Below are 22059 nucleotides of genomic sequence, written 5' to 3'. Positions count from 1 at the left end.
ACTTTCTGTTGTATTTTTGATCCATGTGCTTCTACCCTCCCTTCCAAGTTCATCTCCCAGGTGTCCTCCAAACATTTGCAGTAACCACAGAGCATCTCAGGTTTGGGGTGTGGTTCAGCTTCTGTTACTGCCCTTCTCACCTTCCTTTTTGGTAGGAGTGTGACTTCAGATTTGATTTGCATTTAGAGAAAGAGCCCAGAGGGAGAGGAGTGGGTGCCCTCCTTCCCCTGCCTGCACACTGGATGGAGATCTGCGTCCCCCTGGATTCACTTACAGTAGATGTCCAAGGGAATCTCTTGCAGGTACCACCCTGTGTCCTCCTCTGTGAGTTGTCCCATGGACTGGGTGTTGCAAATCCATTTCAGCATCTCCTGTTTGGGGTTTGCTGTGTGAGGTCACTCAGTGTAGGATTGTCTTGTTCTGCCCTGCCCTGGGGAGAGCTTTTGTTCTTGTTTGTTGTTTAAATTGAGGTTTTGCAAATAATGTGCCCTGGAAGATCTAAACAGGTTTTGAATGTGTATCCTGGGCTCTGGGTCTCACAAGGAATGGAGAAATTACAGGAATTTCACAATGCACAGTTTGATTTCTGATGGTGTAAGAAGGAGGGGTGAGGGTATTGGGTTTGTTCAGTCTGGAGCAGGGGAGGCTGAGGGGAGGCTCAGGGTCTGCAGCTTCCTCTGAGGGACAGCTCTGATCCCTGGGACAGCAGCCAGGGCACGGCTGGAGCTCAGGGCAAGGCTCTGCCCCCAGAGGGTGCTGGCACTGCCCAGGCTGCCCAGGGAATGGGCACGGCCCCGAGGCTGCCAGAGCTCCAGGAGCCTTTGGGCAGCGCTGCCAGGGGTGCCCAGGCTGGGGCTGCTGGGGGGGCTGGGCAGGGACAGGGGCTGGGCTGGGGGATCCTGTGGGTCCATCCCAGCTCAGGAGGTTCTGTGATTTGGATGGAAACCTTCAGGAGTAAAGAGAAGACAGATTCACCTCCCTGCTGTCAGCTGGAGAGCAGCTGTCTGTTCCTTGGGAATGTGAGCAGTTCCTTCCAGGGAAAATACAATGGAATGAGAGGCCGGCAACTGACACAGAATTATTTCATTGCAGTCTCCTCTGGTCCAAGCCCAGGTCCAGCTGTGTGTGCTCAGCCTGGTGCTCCAGTTATCTGTCCCTTGGTCCTGGTGTTTCATCTCCTCCCTCTGCCCAGCCTGTGCCTCTCTGGCTGCAGGGAGGCTCTGTCAGGAGCAAGGCCTTGGCCTGAGGGCTGCCAGGGTTTGGCTTTTTCTCCTGGACAGCTCTGATGCCTCCCTGGCACCCACAAACCAACCAGCAACTCCCCAGCCCTGCTGCCGTGCCCCACAGGCACAGAGTCCCTGCTGCCCACCGTCAGGGCAGCTCTTGGGGGTCACATCCCCTCCTGGGACAATCTGTGACAATCTGGGGGCTTCCAGTGCTCAGAACGCCGCCATTCCTCCAGGGACGGTGTCTGACGGGGTTCCGGTGCTCAGAACGCCACCATCTCCTCCAGGGACAGTGTCTGACGGGGTTTCAGTGCTCAGAACGCCACCATCTCCTCCAGGGACAGTGTCTGACGGGGTCCCGGTGCTCAGAACGCCGCCACCTCCTCCAGGGCCAGCTCCGCTCCGCCCCTCACCCGCAGCACGTGGATGCCGGAGTTGGAGCTGGCGCAGAGCAGCGTGCTGCTGTCGCAGGCGGCCAGCGAGGCCAGCGGGCCCGAGCCCTCGAGGCACAGCGTGGCCAGGCAGGCTGCAAGGGAGGGACAAGGCAGGGAGGCTGGGGCAGGGCACCACCAACCTCCCAGCTCCAGGCTCTGCTCGCCTCAGGTGGGTGAGTGCTGCCTGGATCCACACCTGAACACCCTGGGGTTGTGCCCCTGGTACAGAGAATCCCCCCTGTGCTCTGCCCAGGCTGACAGGGATCCACACTGGGCTCAGGCTCTGCCCCTGCCTGGGAGGGGAAGCAGGGCTGGATGGACCTACAGCCCCCACCGGGCAGAGCTGCAGGTTGTGCCTGGAGCCATTTCCAACACCCCTTTTTCTCCCAAATTTCTGACAGTTTTCCTAAGGACTGTGCTACACTTGCCACACGGTTTTGATGAATCTCCAAGAAGGAAAGAGAAATAAGATCTACACAGGAGCCTTTCTGTTTGTTATCAAACCCCCTGAGAGAGTTTGTGCAGAGACCCCAGGGCCAGGCTGAGCTGCAAACAGAGCTGCCCTCGGCCTGGAGCCTCTCCTGTGACCTGCACCCTTCCAGAGCAGCTGGATCATGGCTCACCCAGCTGGGCAGGCAAGAGGATCAAAGCTGCTGCCACCCCACAGCCACCCTGGGTGCACAGGAAAGGAACAGGTAAGAGAACAGAAGGTCCTTGTCTGCAGGAAAGCCTCAGGTTTCTGTTTTCATCCCATCTTAAATGAGTTCCCTTGGAGAGGGGCTTAGCCCTGGGGAGTGCCTAATGCTGTGAAGCTGAACAGCTCCCAAAGGTCTCTGCCTGCAGCACAAGGGTTACTGAGAACTTGCTGCCATGGCAGGGCTTGGCAGGCAAACAAACCCCTTTGTGTCCAACTCGGGAGGGACTCACCCTCACCACCAGGTTTAACCCCAAAATGCCCACGATTCCCCTTCAGGAGGACAGCCAGAATGAGGGTGTTGGCTGACCAGCCAGTACAAATTCTGTTCCTTACAACTTTCTACTTGTACCTGCAGAAATCTCTGGTGTTCCCCTGCTCTTTTTTTCTTTTTATAATTTGTCCTTTCATGGCTTAACTCTGATGTACCTTTAAAAGTTCCCTGGTAATTCTTTTAGACGAGAGAAGATCCCTGTAATCTGAGACATGCAGCTCCTTCGTGTTTGCTGAGCCCTGGGTTTGCTCCGGGCATTTCTCCACCCTGCCCTGCAGGCTCGGAGTGAACTCCAGAGATTGCAGAGTCACCCTGCCCAGCACCACGAGGAGACACAACTGGAGGAAGTGGGTTTGTTATTCAGGAGAAAGGAGCAGAGTGGGCAGGAGCCTCCCCTACCTGCAGTGCCTTGGTCCCAGAGCTTCACTGTGCTGTCGCTGGAGGATGTGGCAATGCTGGGGGCGAGCGTGGGGCCCCGGGGCAGGAACACACACGAGGTGGTGGTCTGGAAATGCCCTCTGTACTCACACACCCGGCCCCTGGTCTGCCTCAGGTCCCAGAGCTGCAGAAACAGGCAGTGGTAGAGCCCCAGGGAGTTGTTTTACCGAGACAGGAAGGTGGGTTGGGATAAAAGAACTCCTCACCACTCCTCAGAGTGCCATGGCTACTGCCCTTGTCCCTGCTCGTGCTCACAGTCTGGACAACATCAAAGCCCAAAGGATTTTCAACAGGTGACTGAGGACATGGCCACACCCATTACAGCCAACAAGCTAAGACTGCAGGCAGATAAGAAGTGTCCAGCCTGCTCCCATCCTCAGCCCTGCCCATGGGATAGCTTCATCCTCTTGATCCCTCACACACAGGGATGAAAACCTACAGGATTGAATTCCTGGTTTGGAAACCCCTGGAGCAAAGGATCCCTTACAAGATTTCTGCAAGAACCTTGTGCTCCTCAATGGCATCCATTGTTTTTTTCCCTGTGTTTTTTACTGAAATGAAATTCCAGACTGATTTGTGGTGGAAGGAACCTTAAAGAAGCTTAAAGAGTTTCAACTCACAGATGCCACTCACTAGATCAGGATGCTCCAAGCCCCATCCAACCTGGCCTTGGACACTTCCAGGGATGGGGCAAATCCCAGTGGTTTAATCAGGAGGAACAACTGCTGCTATTCCCTGAGCAAAACTTCCCAAAGGGACAGGCAGGAGGACACCAAGGCCATGGCAGTGGGAGCACTCAGAGCCTCGAGCAGGGCTGTGCTGCTCTCCCTGTCTGGGAGGGAGCAGAGCCCAGGGCAGGTTCCCTACAGCAGCGCTGTGCTGCTCTCCCCATGTGTGCCATGGGGTGGGAGGGGATGGAGCAGGAGCCCAGGGCTGGCTCCCTGTCTGGGAGAGAGCAGAGCCCAGGGCTGGCTGGCTAGAGAGTGCTGTGCTCTCTCCCTGTCTGGGAGAGAGCAGAGCCCAGGGCTGGCTCCCTAGAGCAGTGCTGTGCTGCTCTCCCTGGGTGCCATGGGGTGGGAGGGGATGGAGGAGGAGCCCAGCGCTGCCCGGGGCACTCACGGTGGCCTCGGCGCCGTGGCCGCCGGAGCCGCTGCTGCTGCTGAGGCAGTACCGCCCGTCCTGGCTCACGTCACAGCACGTCTGGATGTGCTGCTTGGCTGGGAACGTGTGGGCCACCTGCAGCTCCCGGCTGTCCCACACCCTGCAGGGAACAGCAGAGGCACCCTAAGGCATCATCACCACCGCGGCTTCCCTCTGAGCCCTCCTGCACACCCTGGCCGTGCCCGCAGCTGCTCCCAAGCTCTCCCTGCATTTATCCGTGCTGGATCACTCTCCAGCTCTCTTTCTCACAGATTCTCCTTTTCACCTGCAGTCACCACCCAGTGCTGCTCCCAGCCCCTGTCCCTGGCTGCAGGTCACACTCCCAGGCCCAGCTGAGCTGGCAGGTCACTTTTAGCCACACCAGCAGGGGTCATGACAACCAACCCCACAACAGGCTGAGCCTCCCTGCTCTCTGGCCACAGGGAGAATTTACCTGGTGGTTTTCAATTTACCTGGTGGTTTTATCCTCGGAGGTCTGGATGACATAAGGCTCCCCAGGAACCCAGCACAGGTGTGTGACCTGTGGAAAGGGAAGGATGAGCAGGAGCCACCTCTGTGTGCAGCCCAGGCTGTGCCTGCCTGAGGATGGAACCACTGAGCTCCCATCCTGTCCCTCCTCCTGCTGGGTTGGGAGCTGGAAATGTTGGATGAAGATATTTTCTGCTCCTCTGCCAGGTCTAGTCCCAGTGGTGATGGAGGCTGGGAGGTGGCAGCAGCAGGACACAGAGCCATGGGAGCAGGGACAGCACAGGCACCAGGGCTGGCACCCACCCCAGCTCTGGGCTGGGACAGGAGGGAATGCAGCCCCACTGCACAGGCCTTGTTCAGCCAGGAGAAAAGGAGACCCAGGGGGATCTTCTGGCTCTCCACAACTCCCTGACAGGGGGTGCAGAAGGTGGGGGTCAGGTTCTGCTCCCAGGGAACAAGCAATTACAAGAAATTGCCTCAAGTTGTGCCAAGGGAGGTTTAGGTTGGATACTGGAGAAAATTTCTTTGCTGAAAGGGTGGTCAGGCATTGGCACAGGCTGCCCAGAGCAGTGGTGGAGTGACCATCCCTGGAGGGATTTAAAAGCCATATAAATGTGGCACTTGGGGGCCTGAGTTAGTGGTGGCTGTGGCTGTGGCAGTGCTGAGGGAATGGCTGGACTCTGTCTTAGAGGTCTTTTCCAACCTCAGTGATTCCATGACTCTGTGCATCCAAACAGCTCTGAGTTAGAGCATTGATAAATTGCTATGAGTCCCGTGGTACCTTTGTGCTCCTGGGTTTGTTGTTACCTGGAGAAGAATAACCAGCCTCAAGCTGAGCCTGCACAGTGTCCCAAGGGCTCCCTTTGGCACCAAGCTCCCAGAAAATCCTCTCTGCACAGCCCCACATGTGAAATAACAACGTAGGCAGGGAGATGGATGATGGGATGGGATTGGAGGAACCAGCAGATCCTACCAGGTTCCTGGAGATGGCAGCTCTGCCCAGACACTCCCCAGTCTCAGTGTCCCACTTGCACACGGTGTTGTCCCTGGAGCCCGTGCACAGCTGGGAGGCGTCTGCAATCACAATTAACATCAAAAACAGGGCAGGAAACGCTGTCAGTCAGTCCCTGGGGACTGGGGGTGTACTGTCCCTCACCTGGGCTCACAGCCAGCCCAGTAACAACCAGGTCATGTCCTGGGAAGTGCTGCCTTGGCCCCGCAGCCCCCTGAAGCTCCCACATCATCACTGTCTTGTCCCGGGACGCGCTGAAGACTCTGCTGGAGTCGAGGGCTGAGGTGACCTGCCAAGGACAGAAGGAGAAGCTGCTCATCCTCACACCCAGCTCACAGGGAGAGCACAACTCTGCTGCTGTCCTGCCACAGGCAGGAACATGACTCCCAAAGTCTGGCCTCCCAACTCTGTCCCGTATCCCCTCAGAGCCAGGGATGGTGCATGGGTGCTCTCAGGTCTTGTTCTTAGGAACCATTCCTTTTATAGGAAAGACATCCTTACAAACCCAAATGAGCCCAGTGCACAGCTGTTTTGAGCACTGAGGTGAACAAAGCCCCCTTTGTCTTTGCAGTACCCACTGGGGCTGTCCCCTGTGGAGGTGCACTGGCCACACCACACACAGCTACAGCTCCTCTCCTCTCCAGAAACCTGCTTGGCTTTATCATCCCAATTCCAGAAAGGAAATTAAAGCCCTGCTATTCCCAGAATATTCCAGCTATGGCACATGGCATGGGTATTCCCAGAATGTCTCAGCCAGGCATGGCTGATTTGTGGAATAATGTCAGGTCTAGCAGAATGAGGCTTGAAGAAAAGTGGATGGCATCTCTGCATCAAAAGCTTGACCTCATAATTCATCCTGAGCTTCTGCTACACAGTCTCTTGGAGGGGAAGACAAGCTCACATCCAGACCTCCTGCAGCCCTGTTTAGTCTGAATGCAACACTCCATGCTGCTTCTAAAAGTATCTGTTGGGACCTTGGGAAAAAACTAATATGTTCTGATCACAGAATCATGAATTATTAAGTTTGGAAAAGACCCTTAAGGTCATCCAGCCCAACCATCCCCAGCTGGATGTCAGGAACACCCTGATCCCACCCTTCTTGTGGAGCACAAACCAGGGCTCCATCACCCCTGGCTCCCCAGCTCTCACCTTGGTGACCTCGCGCTGGTGGCCGGTGAAGCGGCGCAGGGCAGCCCCAGAGCTCCAGCTGGACACAGCCACACTCTGCAGGGACAGGGACAGGGACAGGGCTCAGCACAGAGCAGGGCAGGGAGGGTGTCACACCAAGGCTTGTGCACAGCCCCCAGCACAGGGAACAGGTTCCTCTGGTTTTCAGCTCCTACAGCATGTACAGCTGTCCTTAAAGACAGGTGATGTCAGAGTCAGCTGGTGATCCCAAGCCTGGGTGGGAGCATTTGATGTGATACGAGCTCTGGAGAGGTTACAAAATTTGATTCCATGTGCTTCAGGGTGTGCCCTCACCCTAAGCTCATTTTTCCTTTCTAAATCCAGGCCCTGACACAGCCACCATCCACAGAAATGTTCAAAGCTCACATTCCAACCTTACTTGTGAAGCTGTTGATGTATTATCCTGTCCCAGGGGATATCTCACCTTATCCCTTCCTCCTGACACACACAGGTCTGGTTTGAGGGCAGCCACAGAGGTGACAGCATCAGTGTGAGCAGGGCTGTGCTGCCAGGAGGCACCAGCAGGTCCCGTCTGTCCCACGGAGCCCTCGGCCCTGCAGAGGGACAGGGACAGCAGTGGGAGTGCAGGGGCTGGAGGAGAGGCCAGGTGCCATCCCCTGGCACCTCTGGCATCTTCTGACACGACAACATCTGTCTTGGAAAGCCAGAGAGAGGCTGTGAGTGAGATGGAGCAGACCTATCCCAGCTCCAGAGCTGCTGAATTGTCCCTCACTCTGTGCTGGAGCAAAGAAGAAAAGAGATTTTGACCTCACCGGCCTCCAATGTCCTCACATGGGTCAGGCTCTGCTGCTCTTTGCTGTGACACCTCCCTGGCCACGAGTCCCCCCTCTGCCACCCCGTGCTGCTCTCCAGGCACAGAACCCTCTCCCTGCTGTCAGGGACTGAATTATTTCATCTTGGCCATGAAGGTTGGTGACAGACTCTGAGGACATAAAGCAGTTTGGGTATTTGGGCCACAGAGCCACTCCTGGAGAGTTCCCCTTCAGAGCTCTGCCTCAGCCATCACAGAGCACAACCACTGCCATGGTTTTGTGCTTGGCCATTCCTGGGAGTCACACTTGGGATTTCAGCCCCCCAAAGAAGCTGAGCAGACTTTAAAAGCGAGGGTTAGAAATGAAAATCTGGTTCAAACATCCAATAATAAAACTTTGTGCTCTCTTCCCTCTCAACCCTGGTTTATTAACAAGACCTGATCTCCCAGCATTGCTTTACCTGTATTTGGTGGTGTGGAAGCTGATTTTACTCTGCAGTTTCCCCATTGTTCTGGCAACCAGTGGTGGGTGTCACATCAGCACCTCGGGCACCTGCTGTGGGGACAGGACCTGTGGGTGAGGGGACACGGCATCACCAGGGATCCAGAGGGGTTTCTGTTTGTCACACACACAGGATAAGGTGCTGGTAATGTATTATCTACATCCTAACTCCATTCAGAGTAAGGAGAAAACCTCACAGGAGGGGACATCTGGAGGTCCTGAGTGGAACCTTTAGCTTAGAGCAGAGCCAGCAGCAGGGTGAGCTCACTGGGACCTCACATGAGCTTAAAAATGCCCAAGCTTGGTGAGGCCACAACAGAGCTGGAGCTGCTGCCTGGCACTCTTTACACTGACTGTTGCTCCTGGATCTGGTCTGGACTTCCACACATCCTGGAGATCCCAGTGTTTGGATTGGAGAAGGCAAACACCTTCAGACTGAAGCTGTGCAGCAACTGGTGGGACCATGTGCAGGCACAGGCAGCCCCAGCTCAAGTGAGGCAGCCTGGCAATGCTTGAAGTGATCTTTCCATGAGCTGGGGAACACTTTGGGAAGAGCTTCCATGTCCATACACCAGTTCCAGGCAGAGCAAGAGCATGTGGATAACCCAGGTGCATTCAGAAACAGCTGCTGGCCAGGCTGGGGCCAGGCTGGTCCCTGCCAGAGGGGACAGCACAGGCAGAGCCTGCAGACCCAGCCAGGTGAGGAGCAGCTCCTCCCCCAGGTCCCCACAGGGCCAGCAGAAAGCAGTCTCAGTGACAGTGAATTGTCACAGACAATAACTGCCTGCAGCTTAGCTCAAGGCACACTAATTGGATTTAGTCTGCTGGCATGCCCATCTTCCACGCTGCAGCATTTTGCTAATCAAAATCAGGGGAAAAAAATCCCAATCTGCTTTTTCAGCAAAAAAAAAAAAAAACTGCTTGAAGGTTCTGCCCACAACAACAAAAAAAAAAAGTGAAAACCAAATCCTGGAAGCACTGAGCAAAAGGTTTCTACAAAATTCCCTTTCTAATTTTACCCTGACATCCTTTGTGATTAGCAATTAGTAATACCCAGTTAATCTCCTGCTGTTCTATCCATGAGTTTGCATGTTCCAAAGATGTGAGGAATGATCAATCTCACAGCTGAGGGGCTGTGCTAATTTGGCAATTTATTCCTTCAATCAGACTGAGTGCCCCAATCAGGAATGTGATTTTTCTCTGACAGTGGGAGAACTCTGGAAGTTGCAAAACAAGACTCTAGCAAAAGCTGAGGGGGGAATTCTGAGTTTTTAGTGATGGTTACTGTTTCCAACCAGCAGCTAGTTCATGTTCATCCCTACCTGCACATCTGCTCACAGGGAGCTGCCCGAGGCCAGGGGAGGCTGCAGGGAAGGTGGGAGCTTTGTCCTGTGTCTCACTGTTCTCCTGCCTCTTCCTCACTGCAAGAAAGAGCAGATTTTTCTGCATCCTGGATGAGAACAGTGCTCAGGCAGGATGTTAGTCCAAGGTTTTGCTGTCTGTATCCCCACATGTGTTTATCCATCAGCTGCTCCACCACAAAGCTCTAAAAACTCGGGGATCCTACAACAACTGTTCCACACTAAGCTTCACCTCCAGCAGCCTGAGTTTCATGCTGGAGGATGCCCTTATCCTCCTCCCTTCCCTCCAAATCCATCACTTGACAGAAATCAAACGCATTTTTTACTGAATTGCTTTAGAAAAATAAGCCATGCTGCTGCCTCCACCTGTCCAGGCTCTGCAGTGAAACCTGTGCCCTGGGATAAGGAACGTCAACAACCACAGCAGCAGCACAGGGACCCCAGAGAAGCTGCCCCATCCTCATGGGGGAATAAGCATCCCTTCCAGGAGGGGTTTGGCTCTGGGGAGAACGGGGTACATCCTGGGTTCCTGGAGCTGGGTGTGACCCACAGTAGTGCTGGCAGGTCTCTATGGATGGGGGTGACCCTGTGGGATTAAATAGGAGCATTCTGGGTTTTTATGGATGAGGGTGGCCTTTTGAGGGACAGTGGGAGCATGCTGAGTCCCTTGGGATGGGAGTGTCCCTGTGGGGTTCGATGGGAGCCTCCCGGGTCCCTGTGATGGGAGCATCCCGAGGGAGCCCCTCAAGTGCCATGTGCCGCTGGCAGGGGCGAGGCGGGGCAGCCCTCGGGAAAGGTTTGTGAGAAAAGATTTGTGAAGAGCCGCGTCCCTGCGCTGGGGCAGCCCCGCGGCCCGGCCCGGCCCCGCCGCGCACTCACCCTCACCCTCACCCTCACCTTCACTCACCCTCAGCAGCCCCGGCGCCGTCCCGCCCGTGCCGCCGCCCGCTGCCGGCTCCCGGCGGGGCCGGGCCGGGGCGGGGCGGAGCCGAGCCGGGAGCGCCGAGCGCGGCCGGGCGGGGCCGCCGCCCCCGCGGCAGGTGCGGGCACAGCATGGCCCGGGCCGAGCGGCTGCGGGTGAGCGCCGGGACCCCGGGCCGGGCCGGGCCGGCTGAGGGGAGCGCGGGGCTGGGCTGGGCTGGGCGGGGCTGGGGAGTTCCGGCGGGACGGGGGGTCCGGGAGGGCTGCGGGGAGTGTAAGGGCTCCTGGGTGGGTATGAGCGTTCCTGGGGGGATATGGGGCTCCCTGGGGGGATATTGGGCTCACTGGGTGTGTGTGGGGGGGGTCCCAGTGGGGGTATGGGGCCACAGGGATCCCTGACGGGGTGGGAGGTGCCGGACGGGATGTGGGCTCCCTGAGGGTGTGTGGGGCCGCGGGGCTCCCTGGCAGGGCGTGGAGGTCCCAGACCGGGTGTGGGGTCTCTGGGGGCGTGTGGGGTCCCTGGCAGGATGTGAGGTCCCTGGGGTGGTGTGGGGCCGCAGGGGTCCCTGGCAGGGTGTGGGGTCCCCGGGGTGTGTGGGGTCTCGGGGTGTGTGGGGTCCCTGGGGGTGTGTGGGGCCGCGGGGGTCCCTGGCAGGGTGTGGGGTCCTTGGCCGGGTGTGGGATCATGCCGGTGGTTCCCATGGGGAGCTGGGCGCTCTGAAGGAGCCCCTGGCGGGTGTGGAATGCCCAGGGATGGGGACGGGCGCTCTGCGAGGGGCTCCCGGCAGTGTGGGAGCTGTGTGGCCCTGGCGGGTGTGGGGCTGTTGGGGGTCCCCCGTGGCGACGGGAGCTCTCTGTGGGGCGGTGCAGGGCACCGGGCGGGTGTGGGTGTGGGCTCGGGGCCCCGTCCAGCCCCGCAGCCATCCCCGCGCTGCTCCGCGCCCCAGAACAAGCTCGTGGAGCGCTGCGAGCGGATCCAGCTGCAGAGCGCGGCCATCGCCCGGCACGTGGACGAGGTGCTGCCCGCCAAAGACCAGGACGTCCAGGTGAGTCCCGGGGCTGGCCCTGCCTGCTCCCTGCTCGCCATTCCCGGAAGGGATGCTCAGCTCCTGGGGGAATGCGGCTGTGGAAATGGAATGCCAGGGTGTGCCTGGAATTCCTGCTTCATTTGCCTAGAAAATGTGCACAGACAATGGTGTGAGGGTACAACAATCAAACATCCTACTAGGATCAGTGCCTTAGAATTCCTAGGTTTATTTTATTTGTTCCTTGTTGTCATTGAGGATGAGGACAAAGGACAGTTATAAAATCATAGAATTCCGGACTGGTTTGGGTTGGAAGAAACCTTAAAAACTACTCTGTTTCAACCCTCTACTATAGGCAGGGACACATCCCACTATGCCAGGTTGCTCCAAGTTCCATCCAGCCTGGCTTTGGACAGTTGCAGGGGCAGCCACAGCTTCTCTGGGCAGCATGTACACCTCACCACCCTTGCAAGGAAAATTGCTTCCTAATATCCTCTGGCTGTGAGAAGCCAATCCCTCTTGTCCTACCGCTCCAGGCTCTTGTCCCGAGTCCCTCTCCAGCTGTCCTGGAGCCCCTTTAGGTACTGGAAGGGGCTGTAAATTCTCCCTGGTGTCTGAGCACCTCAGCTGTCTCAGCCTGTTCTGTTTCTCACCCAGAGTGAATCTCTGGAGATTTGCTGAGGACAGAACTCTGTGCCTGTTGTCACTTGGGTACCGGGGCTGGCTGAGGAGGCAGTGGGCAGGTTTGGGCTGATATGGTGCCATGGGCTCAGTTTTCAGGGTAGCACCAATGGCTGAACCCCAGGGGCACAGGCAGAGCTGCTGGGGCTGCTCTCGGGGCTGGGGCAGGGCTGATGCCCCCGGGGCTGGGGCAGGGCTGATGCCCCCGGGGCTGGGGCAGGGCTGATGCTCTCGGGGCTGGGGCAGGGCTGGGGCAGGGCTGATTCTCTCGGGGCTGGGGCTGCTCTCGGGGCTGGGGCAGGGCTGATGCCCCCGGGGCTGGGGCAGGGCTGATGTCCCGCCGTGTCCTTGCCTGGCAGAGCGCGGCCAGCGCGGCGCGGGAGCTGGTGGTGCAGAGGCTGCTCCTGGTGGGCAAGGCCTGCGAGAACGAGGAGCAGCGGCTGCTGGAGAGGGTGCACGCCGAGGAGGAGAGGGCACACCAGAGCATCCTCACCCAGCAGGTGCACTGGACAGAGGCTCTGCACAAGCTGGGTGCTCTCCGCACGTACCTGGTGGACATGATCACCAGCCTGGATGACCAGGGCCTGCTGGTGAGTGCTGTGAGTCAGGCAGCCCAGAGCTGACCTGCACATCTTGTTCTGGGACTTGAATGCAGAGTTCAGCAGCTGCTGTGCTGCCAGCAGGGAGGCAGAGGTGGGCAGGGCATCAAGAATTCACAGAATTCACAGGTGAAGGATCACACAGAGAAATCACACAAAGAATCACTGGGTTGGAAGAGACCTTCAAGATCATCGAGTCCAACCCATGCCCTAACACCTCAACTCAACCCTGGCACCCAGTGCCACATCCAGGCTTTGTTAAACACATCCAGGGATGGGGACTCCACCACGTCCCCAGGCAGGCAATTTGCAGACATTTTTCAGGTCTGGCTCATGAAACCTCCTTGACCTGATCCTGATAAGCTTCTGTGGTTTCTGGTGGTTCCTAGAGCATCTGCTCTGCCTGATTCTGCTCTTGCTTGCAGTGAGGTCCAGAACCACCCATGTTCAGGTCTCCAAATTCTGGGCTTGTAGTTGCCCTTAGGCTGGACAGCCAGGACAGCTCTGGGTTCTGAGCTGCTCTTACAACAGTTGTGCCATCAGTGTTCTAGTGTCTGGTTTAATCAAAACTGACCCTTGGGAGCACCTGCAGCTCTTCTGGAAAGTGCCCTGTGTTGCCTGGCTTAGCCCTGTTAGGGATATTTGCTGTGCAAAGCAGCCTGTGCTTCCCCTTGCTCAGTTCCTTCTCTGGTTATTGAATCATCTGGGTTCACCCAAGTGATTCCTCTCATTTTAGATGTGAGCAGGACCTCTGCCTTGCCACCACCATGCTCAGCCTCTGCTTCCCACGTGTAAATTTGTCAGGAGAGGAGCAGCAGTTTGGCTTGGAAAACAGAGCCAATCCCATGGAAAGAGGGCAGATGCTCCTTTGGTGGGAAAGGCAGTTCCTATCTTGTAGCTGCACCATAAAGTGCAGAGGTTGCAGACCTGGATCCATCACTGCCTGTGGCAGAGAGCAGCCACACCCTCTCCTTTGGAAGGGAATTAGGGGTTCATGTGTTCTCCACCCTGGGCTGTCAGTGTTGGTACTTGTGCCTATCTGGAACCAACACATGGCATGCCACAGGAGAGCTGAAGGCATGCAGAGTGCCCTGCTTGGGTTTGAGCAGGGATCAGGTATTTCCTTATCACTTTGCTGTACCTTGAGAGTGCCTCATGCCCAGCAGGTACAGAAACAAGGGGACTGACCATGAGGTCACCTGGCTCTTGGCTTTGTCCCTCTGCAGCCTCCCTCCTTTGCTGGAAGCCCTGGGGTTGCTTGCTGGGAGCACAGGCTGTTCCTGCAGCCTGCCCTGGTGGGGTGGGGACAGAGGGAACAGCAGGCAGTGTCCCAGCCACACGTGCAATGTGCTCCCTTCAGCCATTCCCACTCATTTTCAGAGTTGAGAATGCTGCAGGTGAAGAAAATGGATGTTGGATGCTCCTGCAGCTGCCCAGGGCTCGGGTTGGGGTGAGAGGTGGCTTCTCTGGGTCAGGAAGGGGAACACTGCTCCCCAGGTCATGGGCTTGCTGTGTTTGGGGTGTCTTCTGTGGGGGTTTAAGCTCTGATGACTCTTTCTCTCCTTGTCCCCAGCGTGCAGAACAAGAGATCTTCGAGAGGTCAGTACCTGGCTGCTCCTGCTCCTTTCCCTGACCCTGCTCCAAGCTTTCCCTGCTCCTGCTCCACACCTGCATCCCCACAGCTCCTGTGCTGTGTGCCCTGACTCAGGCACCCCATGGCACCTCCTTTGTCCCTGTGCTGCTTTTGTTGTGGATAAAAGCACAGAGATGTCAGTGTGGCCTCTTGTCTCTGCTCCTTGTGCTGTGCTGCACCTGGGGATGCTCCATGTGCTTTCAGCAGTCCTTGCTTATGGGAGAACTTCTGCAGCTCCTCAGAAAACCCCAGGGCCTGCTGGGGGATGGAGCAGGGCTGTGCCAGGCTGTTGGCAGCAGCTGGGATGGTCTGTGCTCCATGTAGGGGGTGGCTGGCACAGCATCTGCCCAGCTCTGCATGGGCAGGGAGAGCCAGCTGCAGGTCCCAGTGTCCCCAACAGCCCTATCAGTGACACTGGGCTGCCCTTAGGAAGCACCTCGGTGGCTGTGTTTTTATTTAATCTATTTCATTTTATTTGAGCCATTTATTTCTGTGGCTGCTGTGAGGGTGCTGCCCAGAGGACCTGCTGGGGGTATTTGTGCCTGTGGAGAATTTGTGCCCCAGCAGCTGTGCCACAGCCTGTCCTCACAACCAGGAGTTCTGCAGGCCACAGGAGCCAGCAGAGCCCTGGCTCTGTGCTGGGTGAAACCTGCTGTCCTGGCTTGCTCTGTGCCCAGACTGTGGGGCTGTGGCAATGGAGGGAAATCTGATTCTCTGCCTGTTCATTGTGCTCCCCTGTACCCTGATGGCTGCTCTCAGACACATTTATTTACCCTGTGTCTGCTGAGTGAGGAGCTGTTGGCTCAGGCTGCTGGGATGTGTTTTACAACACTGCAGCCCTTTCACCAGGAACAGTGGGCAGAGCCAACCCAAAGTATCACTGGGGGTGAGAGCTGGCCCAGACACCCCTGCTGTGGTCTCTGCAGCCAGAGCTCCTCTTTCACCTCTGCCATACCTCCTTGTAATCTTTTACACACCTCCCAGCACAATAAATCATTGTATTTTGAAACAGCTCCTCTTTTCCTTTGCTAGGACGGAGGTGGCAGAGGGAATCTTGGAGCCCCAGGAGTCCCTGAAGTTAAACTTTAATCAGAGCTGTGTTCAGAGTCCACTGCTGCATCGACTGTGGGCCTGTGCTGTGCTCTGCTGCCTCACAGGTCAGTGCCTTGCTCAGATCTCTCATGCTCCAGGGATTCCTGCACCCTCTCTTGTGTTGTGCCCAGAGAAACTCCCTGGTGCTGTGTCCAAACTTCCTCACCCTGTGTCCAAACTTCCTCACCCTGTGTCCAAACTTCCTCACCCTGTGTCCAAACTTGCTCACCCTGTGTCCTGCCCCTCTGCTCTCCCAGCCCTTGTTTCTTGGAGCCCATTCAGGGAGGCAGCAGCAGCTGTGGGAGATGTAGGGGGTGGCTCCAAGCACTTGCGGCTCAGGGAAGAACTGGAGTTTGAAAAGATTGTGTGCACTATCAGCTCTGTGGCTTTAACATTGTGTGGTTTCTTTTGCTGTTTCCTGAGTCTCTGGGTGACAGCAGTGAAGCTGATGCTGCTGTGGGAATCTGTGGCACAGAAATCTCTGCTCACAACCTTTAGCATTGGGCTGCTGGGGACTTGGAGAGGGTGATTTCATCTGGGGGGTGTCAGTGATGCTGCCCAGGGCAGGGGGCAGGGAGCAGATGGAGCAGTGTTCTGATCACAGGCTGAGGTTGTGGCTGTGCACGAGCTGCTGGTTCTGGAGGTGTTTGTGCTCTGGCTCAGCCCCTGTGTGCAGCTGAGGCTGCACTGGAGGCATTGGCCAGGCCACTGACAGGCTCTGGGGCTGGTTTACCTGGTTGGTGCTGGCTGTGGTAAGCAGGGAAAGACATTTTTCCTCTGGCTGTGATGTGCTTGAATGGCTGGTTGTGAAATGTTTGCTTTTACTCTGGTTTCAGTCTGTTACAGTATTTCCAATGCATTTTTTGTTTCTCAGAGATGGCAATATCCTTCATAATTTGCCTTGTGAACAATCCCTAGTGTGTTTTTCCAAAGCTGCTGTAAAACTTCTGATTTCTGCTCATCTTGCTGTGATTCTGATGAGCTGTTTTCAGCTTCCCTGTTTCCAGGCCCATCTCCAAAGTTTGCACTTCAGGCTTTTATTGCTCTTGTGGTTTTAAGTATTAGCTTGAGAGTCTGTGCCTATCAAGCACTACCATCATCTTGTTTATCTGCTCCAAACTCTGGTGTTCTCCCTTTGTGAATAATTTCCCTCTTTGGGATCTGTGAGTTCTGGCAGTTGAGGAAAGTGTCCCTGCAGAGGGTTGGGACTCGGTGATCTTTAGGGTCCCTTCCAGCCAGAATCACTCTTCAAACAGGAAGCCTTTCCCTAATTTCCTTTGCTGGTACAGAATTTTTGTAAGGATTCCTCTCCCAATCCTTGTGAAATGTAATGACTTTAGGGCATTTGATTCTTGTGGTGGGTGTGCTGATGCACTTATTGCACAGGAATTTCATTCTCTTTGGGTTTTTTTGAGTGTGTGGTTACATTTCACATGTCATTACTGCATGCTGAGGATGCCTGGTGTATCCTTGTGGATCTCATCAGTCCCCAGGCCACCCTGGACCAAGTTTTAGAGATTTAATATTAACAGCAGTGGTCTGAGCTTGCCTTTAGACATAGTAATGTGAAGTGTCACTCTGTGCCTTCTCCCAAAAGCAGGTGAGCAGGTGGCTGTCTTGTTTATTTGCTTGAAAACAGAAAATTCCAGGCCTTGATGGCTCACTCCATAACCTCTAAAATACTTGGAAAGCAGCTGCAAAAGGGCCTCTATGTCACTCTCAAAAATAAACATCATTCCTTTGATGCCTTCACCTGGCATCCAGCCTTCTGCATCACTTCTGTTTGGGGTTGGCAGCTTCCCCCTTGCACCACAGGGTGATGTAAATCTCCTGGCACTGTTTTGGGAGGGATCTCAGTTCATGGGAAGTTGGATTTTTAACAGCAGCCAGATGTGCTGCAGCTCACACAAATGTGCTTCCCAGAGCTGCTAACCATGGGAATTTATTGTCCCAGTGTTCCTCATGTCCTGATGGATACAGGACACAGACAAAATAGACTTGGGGGCGAGATAAATTCCCAGTGGAATCATTCATCAGAATTATATGTGAAAATCCAGATTAAATCATGACAGAAGACTTGTGTGAGGGGCAAAATTTGCTGATCTGAATTCCTGTGCTGTTACTTTGCCAGCACATCCCCTCCCTGAGATGCTGCCCTGGAACTGCATTTCCACAGCAGAGCAGGGTGGGTGTCACTGGGGTGGTGTTTCCCCACATGGACCACCAGGATGCAGCCCCAGGTCAGCTGTGTGTGGCACCACAGCAGGTTTAGTGCCCTCCTTCTGCCACAGGAACACAAAGTCTGGTGCTGCTGTGTTTTCTATGAATTCAGAGCAGCTCTGGCTTCCTGGAAAGCTGCCCTGCACAGCAGCAGCAGCGTGGGCAGCCCAGAGCCCTGTGGAGAGCTCAGCTTTGGCTGCTGTGTGGGGAAATAAATCATCAGATGAATGAGGCTGGCAGCTCCTGCTGAAGGAAGTGCTGGCTCCAGCTCCTCTTTGGGCTCACTCTTGCTTGCAATAACTCCTACCCAACGTGCACAGGTGCATGGCACTGATTTGCAAAGGGATTATTCAGCCTCTGTTCATCTGCCAGGGAGCACCTGGGCAGGTGCAGCCTGAGGAAACCCTGGAGCATTGCTGGTGCTGTTTGCTGCTAGAGGGATGCTGACCTGGCTCCTGGAGCAGGCTGGGCTCTGGGATGACCCTGTTGAGCTCATCCTTTGGTTCTTTAAGGTTCTCATCATGCTGTGCTCTGGATGCTGAGCAGAGGGTGTTGGGCAATGGCTGGCACTGGCAGGATGGGGTAGAGCTGCTGGCAGGGATGGCAGAGCCACTGAGTCACCCCTCCAGCCCTCTTCCCATGGTGGTTTAAGACCTAAAATGAATAAAGTGAGGGTGGGGGAAGGCAGGGCAAGGAAGGGCACCTGCTGGCAGGAACTGGGTTTCCTCAGGAGCAGGTGAGTCTGCTGGGCATCAGCCTCACCCCTGCTTCACCACTTTAGGGACTGAGGGACACAATTCTGCAGTTCCACAGCTGCACACCCACACAGGGGTCTCAGGGGGAAGCTTGCAGCCAGGGCAGGACACCATGATCTTAGAGATCTTTCCCAACCTTGACAGTCCTGTGATTCCATGACTTTGAAGTGGGGCAGACCCACAGTGGGTGCTGTGTCCTCTGGCCATCCTGTGCTGCTTCTGGCTGGGTTTGTGCAGCTGGGCACCTCTTTTTTCACAGCTAAGCCAGACCCAGTCACAGCCATGCTCAGCTCTAAGCCTGGTGCCAGCTCCCTGCACCTCAGGGCGGGTTGATCAACACCTGGGGCTTTGTAGCAGGAAAGAGATTTCCCTGCCGGCCCTCTCCAGTCCTGTTTTTCCAGCTTTGCAGGTTTTCTGCACACAGCCCTCCCAGGCTTGCCAGGCTCTCAGCTTTCCTGGCTGGGGGAGGAGCAGCCAGGTCCTGCTCACCCACTGTGGGGGTGGGAAAGGACAGGAGCTAGGTTTGGATCTCTCCCAAAAGTGGGGTGAGCCAAAGCTGCTAAGTTCTGTTCTGTGGGAGTCAGGCCAGGGTCAGAGGAAGATGAGCAAGCTGGAGAGGTGTCTGGTGAGTCCCTGCCTTGTTCTGGCCCTGGCTGAGAGGAGAAGCTGTGGCACCCAGCCTGAGCCCAGCACTGTCACCCTGGGGAGCAGAGGGCCCCAGGAGCGGTGTGTGAGGAGAGGGTGCTTGTGTTTCTCACAGCCATGACCACCTCAGGTGATTCAGGTGGTGGCCACTGCATCTGAGCTCATCACATGGCTTCTCTTGCAGACTCACAGGAGATTCACATCGATGAGAAAACCCTGAGCCCCCACCTCAGCCTGTCAGAAGACAAGAGAACCCTGACCTTCAGCCCCAAGAAAGCAAAGGTGGACTCGGGCTGCCCCGAGCGGTTTGACCACTGGCCCAACGCTTTGGCCACTGCCCCTTTCCACTCGGGGGTGTGTGCCTGGAAGGTCAGCGTGGAGCAGAGCTGTGCCTACAAGCTGGGGGTGTGCTACAGCTCTGTGCCCAGGAAGGGCTCTGCCAACGAAGGCCGCCTGGGCTTCAACGCCGCCTCCTGGGTGTTCTCGCGCTACGACAAAGAATTCCGGTTCCTGCACGCGGGGCAGCCCCAGCCCGTGGAGCTGATCAAGGCCCCCACAGAGATCGGGGTCCTGCTGGACTTTGCAGGGGGGGAGCTGCTCTTCTACGACCCCGACTCCTGCGCCATCCTCTTCTCCCACCGGCAGCCCTTCCTGGAGCCCGTGTTCCCTGTCTTTGCCGTGGCACACCAGAGCATCTCGCTGGGCCCCCGTGTGTGACTGTGTGTGGGGGAAGGGAGCCCGGGCAGGGCTGGGGGCTGTGGCCAGGGCCCTTCAGACAACACCTGCCTTCACACTACACCTGTCCTCCTGTGTTCTCTGCAGCTTTCCTCTCGTCCCACAGCCTACACCCTGTGCTGGGATGAGGGGTCTGGCAATGCCTGCCTGGCCAGCTGCTCCCAGGTGAATTGTGTGGTTTCTACCCCACCAAAGGCAGCTTTCTAGTCTACTGGTGGGCTGGAAAAAAGAGGAGAAATAGTGAGAGATGTGTGTGGATAAGTGGCAGGGAGGAGGCCCATGGAAAGGGACATAATGTGCTCTACAACTCCTTGGCAGGAGGGTGGGGCAAGGGAGGGTCAAGCTCTGCTCCCAAGCAACGGTGAAAGGACAAGAGGAAACAGCTTCAAGTTGTGCCAGGAGAGGTTTAGGTTGGATCGTGGAGAAAATTCCTTCTCTGGAAGGGTGGTCAGGCCCTGGCAGAGGCTGCCCAAGGCAGTGATGGAGTCACCAACCCTGGAGGAGTTTAAAAGGTGTTGCAGATGTGACACTTGAGGACATGGTTTAATGGTGGCCTTGGCAGTGATGGGGGAACAACTGGACTCAATCCTCAAAGTCTTTTCCAGCCTAAATGATTCTGTGATTCCCTGACTGGGACACAGCTGGAGACGCTTTTGGGAGGAGCTACCCCACTGCAGAGCAGGGACAGCACAGGGGCTCCCCCTGAGGAGGGGACCAGTCTGGGACAGGGCCATTGCTCAGGGGCTGTGGCCCTGTCCAGGCAGAGGAGCGAGCAAAGACCAGCAGAAAGAAACCAAAACTGAGTGTCCCAAGGCAGTGGGGTTTGAGTGTAACGTGGTGCAAACATGGGGAGCTGATGGCAGCAGGCAGGGAGGAAGGAGATATGTAAATCTGGAACTGAGTCAGAGAAAGGGGCTTAAAATCATCTTTAAAGGGTCATCTTTATTTCATTACCTGAATCAGTAAAGTTTGTTAATTAGCAATTCAATAAGTGAAATTGCCCAGCTCCTGGCTGTTTTGCCCATAGCAGGAGAGCTGCAGGCACCTCCTGCCTGCCCAGCGTTGTTGGGGAGGATGTTGGTGAGGTGGCAAAGCTGGGGTACACTGAGGGTGCAGGGCCTGGGCAGGGGTGTCCTGGGTGCTCTGTGTGGGCAAAGCTTCCCTGGGACAGGGCCACCACTTGTACTGGGGGATGTTTAGGCCTGTCCCTGATAAACCTCAGTATCTGCCAGAATGAACCTCTGCAGTGACCCAGTCCCAACCTGTTAGGGGAAGACACCACAGCTGACCTGTGGTGTTGTTAGAGCCATGAAACACATCTGCTCTCCTGCTGGGGATCAGAAATGTTTTATTGCATGGACACTCCTCCTGCTCCATACGCAGCTCAGACTTGCTGCTCTTCCCTGCCCACCTGGCAGCAAGAAATCTCATGTCAGGACAGTTCAGCACTGGCAGCAGCACCGGCCCCCTCGGAACCGCAGCTACTCCTTCTCGATGCGAGCCAGGAGGTGGCTGAGCGTGGGCAGGACGTGCTCGGGGGGCACCTGGGGCCCCTCGGCGTGCCCGGCCGCCCGCAGCAGGAAGCTGTGCATGCCCGCGGCCCGGGCCGCCCGGTAATCCCGGCTGTAGTCATCGCCGATGTGAGCCGCCTGCTCGGGCCGCGCCCCGCCGAGCCGCAGCGCCTGCTCGAAGATCCTCCCGTCGGGCTTGGCGAAGCCCGCGGCCTCGGAGGTGAGCACGAACTCGAAGTGGTGCCGCAGGTTGCAGTTCGAGAGGATGGCTTCCAGCCGCCCGTCGAAGTTGGACACCACTCCCATGCGGAAGCCGAGCTGGCGGCACCGGCTCAGGGTCTCGGCGGCTCCCGGCAGCAGCTCCCAGTTGTTGGAGCTGCAGTAGTCGCGGTAGAGCTTCTCTGCCAGCTTCGTCAGGGCTGCCTCGTCCTGCACGCCCGAGAGCCTGAAGCTCTCTTTGACAACGTCCAGCCACCACTGCCGGGAGCTGAGCCCCTGGCCGTGGCCGTAGTTGGGGAAGCGCCGGCTCTGGGTTCCGTACACCTCGCGGAAGGAGCGCCCCAGAGCCTCGGGTTGCACCTGCAGCCCCTGGGCCCGGGCCTCGGCCGCGTAGCTCTGGCCCACGGGCTGCCGCAGCCGCAGCAGCGTGTCCTTCACGTCCCAGGTCAGCAGGCGGAGCCTGAGCATGGCCTCAGCAGCGCCCGGCGACACC

At 56.6% G+C, this 22059-nt stretch overlaps 3 protein-coding genes across 5 annotated transcripts; 1 reads left to right on the top strand and 2 right to left on the bottom strand.

The window, feature by feature from the left end:
• Positions 1 to 29: 29 nt before the first annotated feature.
• Positions 30 to 10595, bottom strand: WDR31 (WD repeat domain 31). 3 transcript variants are annotated; one of them, XM_074556126.1, is made up of 11 exons: positions 10438 to 10594; positions 9492 to 9612; positions 8129 to 8223; positions 7320 to 7449; positions 6857 to 6931; positions 5852 to 5996; positions 5669 to 5769; positions 4680 to 4747; positions 4186 to 4327; positions 3028 to 3190; positions 30 to 1752 (listed from the first exon to the last, which is right to left on the bottom strand). In XM_074556126.1, exons 3-11 carry the CDS (start codon positions 8173 to 8175, stop codon positions 1592 to 1594), a joined length of 1032 nt encoding a protein of 343 aa, XP_074412227.1. In that variant the 5' UTR covers positions 8176 to 8223; positions 9492 to 9612; positions 10438 to 10594; the 3' UTR covers positions 30 to 1591. The 3 variants fall into 3 exon arrangements, with proteins under 3 accessions (XP_074412227.1, XP_074412226.1, XP_074412228.1); XM_074556125.1 differs by having other exon boundaries at positions 9492 to 9590; XM_074556127.1 differs by lacking the exon at positions 9492 to 9612 and having other exon boundaries at positions 10438 to 10595.
• On the top strand, positions 10452 to 21622 carry BSPRY (B-box and SPRY domain containing). Its single transcript, XM_074556124.1, has 6 exons — positions 10452 to 10607; positions 11399 to 11497; positions 12517 to 12747; positions 14330 to 14355; positions 15422 to 15546; positions 19286 to 21622. Exons 1-6 carry the CDS (start codon positions 10584 to 10586, stop codon positions 19816 to 19818), a joined length of 1038 nt encoding a protein of 345 aa, XP_074412225.1. The 5' UTR covers positions 10452 to 10583; the 3' UTR covers positions 19819 to 21622.
• Positions 21168 to 22034, bottom strand: HDHD3 (haloacid dehalogenase like hydrolase domain containing 3). Its single transcript, XM_074556132.1, has one exon. The coding sequence runs from the start codon at positions 22032 to 22034 to the stop codon at positions 21318 to 21320; it is 717 nt and encodes a 238-aa protein (XP_074412233.1). The 3' UTR covers positions 21168 to 21317.
• Between the last annotated feature and the right edge of the window lie 25 nt (positions 22035 to 22059).

The sequence above is a fragment of the Zonotrichia albicollis genome, chromosome 21 (assembly GCF_047830755.1).
Source record: "Zonotrichia albicollis isolate bZonAlb1 chromosome 21, bZonAlb1.hap1, whole genome shotgun sequence".
Classification (NCBI taxonomy): Eukaryota; Metazoa; Chordata; class Aves; order Passeriformes; family Passerellidae; genus Zonotrichia; species Zonotrichia albicollis.
Note: the sequence above shows the minus strand (reverse complement) of the source record. Positions and strands in the feature narration are given on the sequence as shown.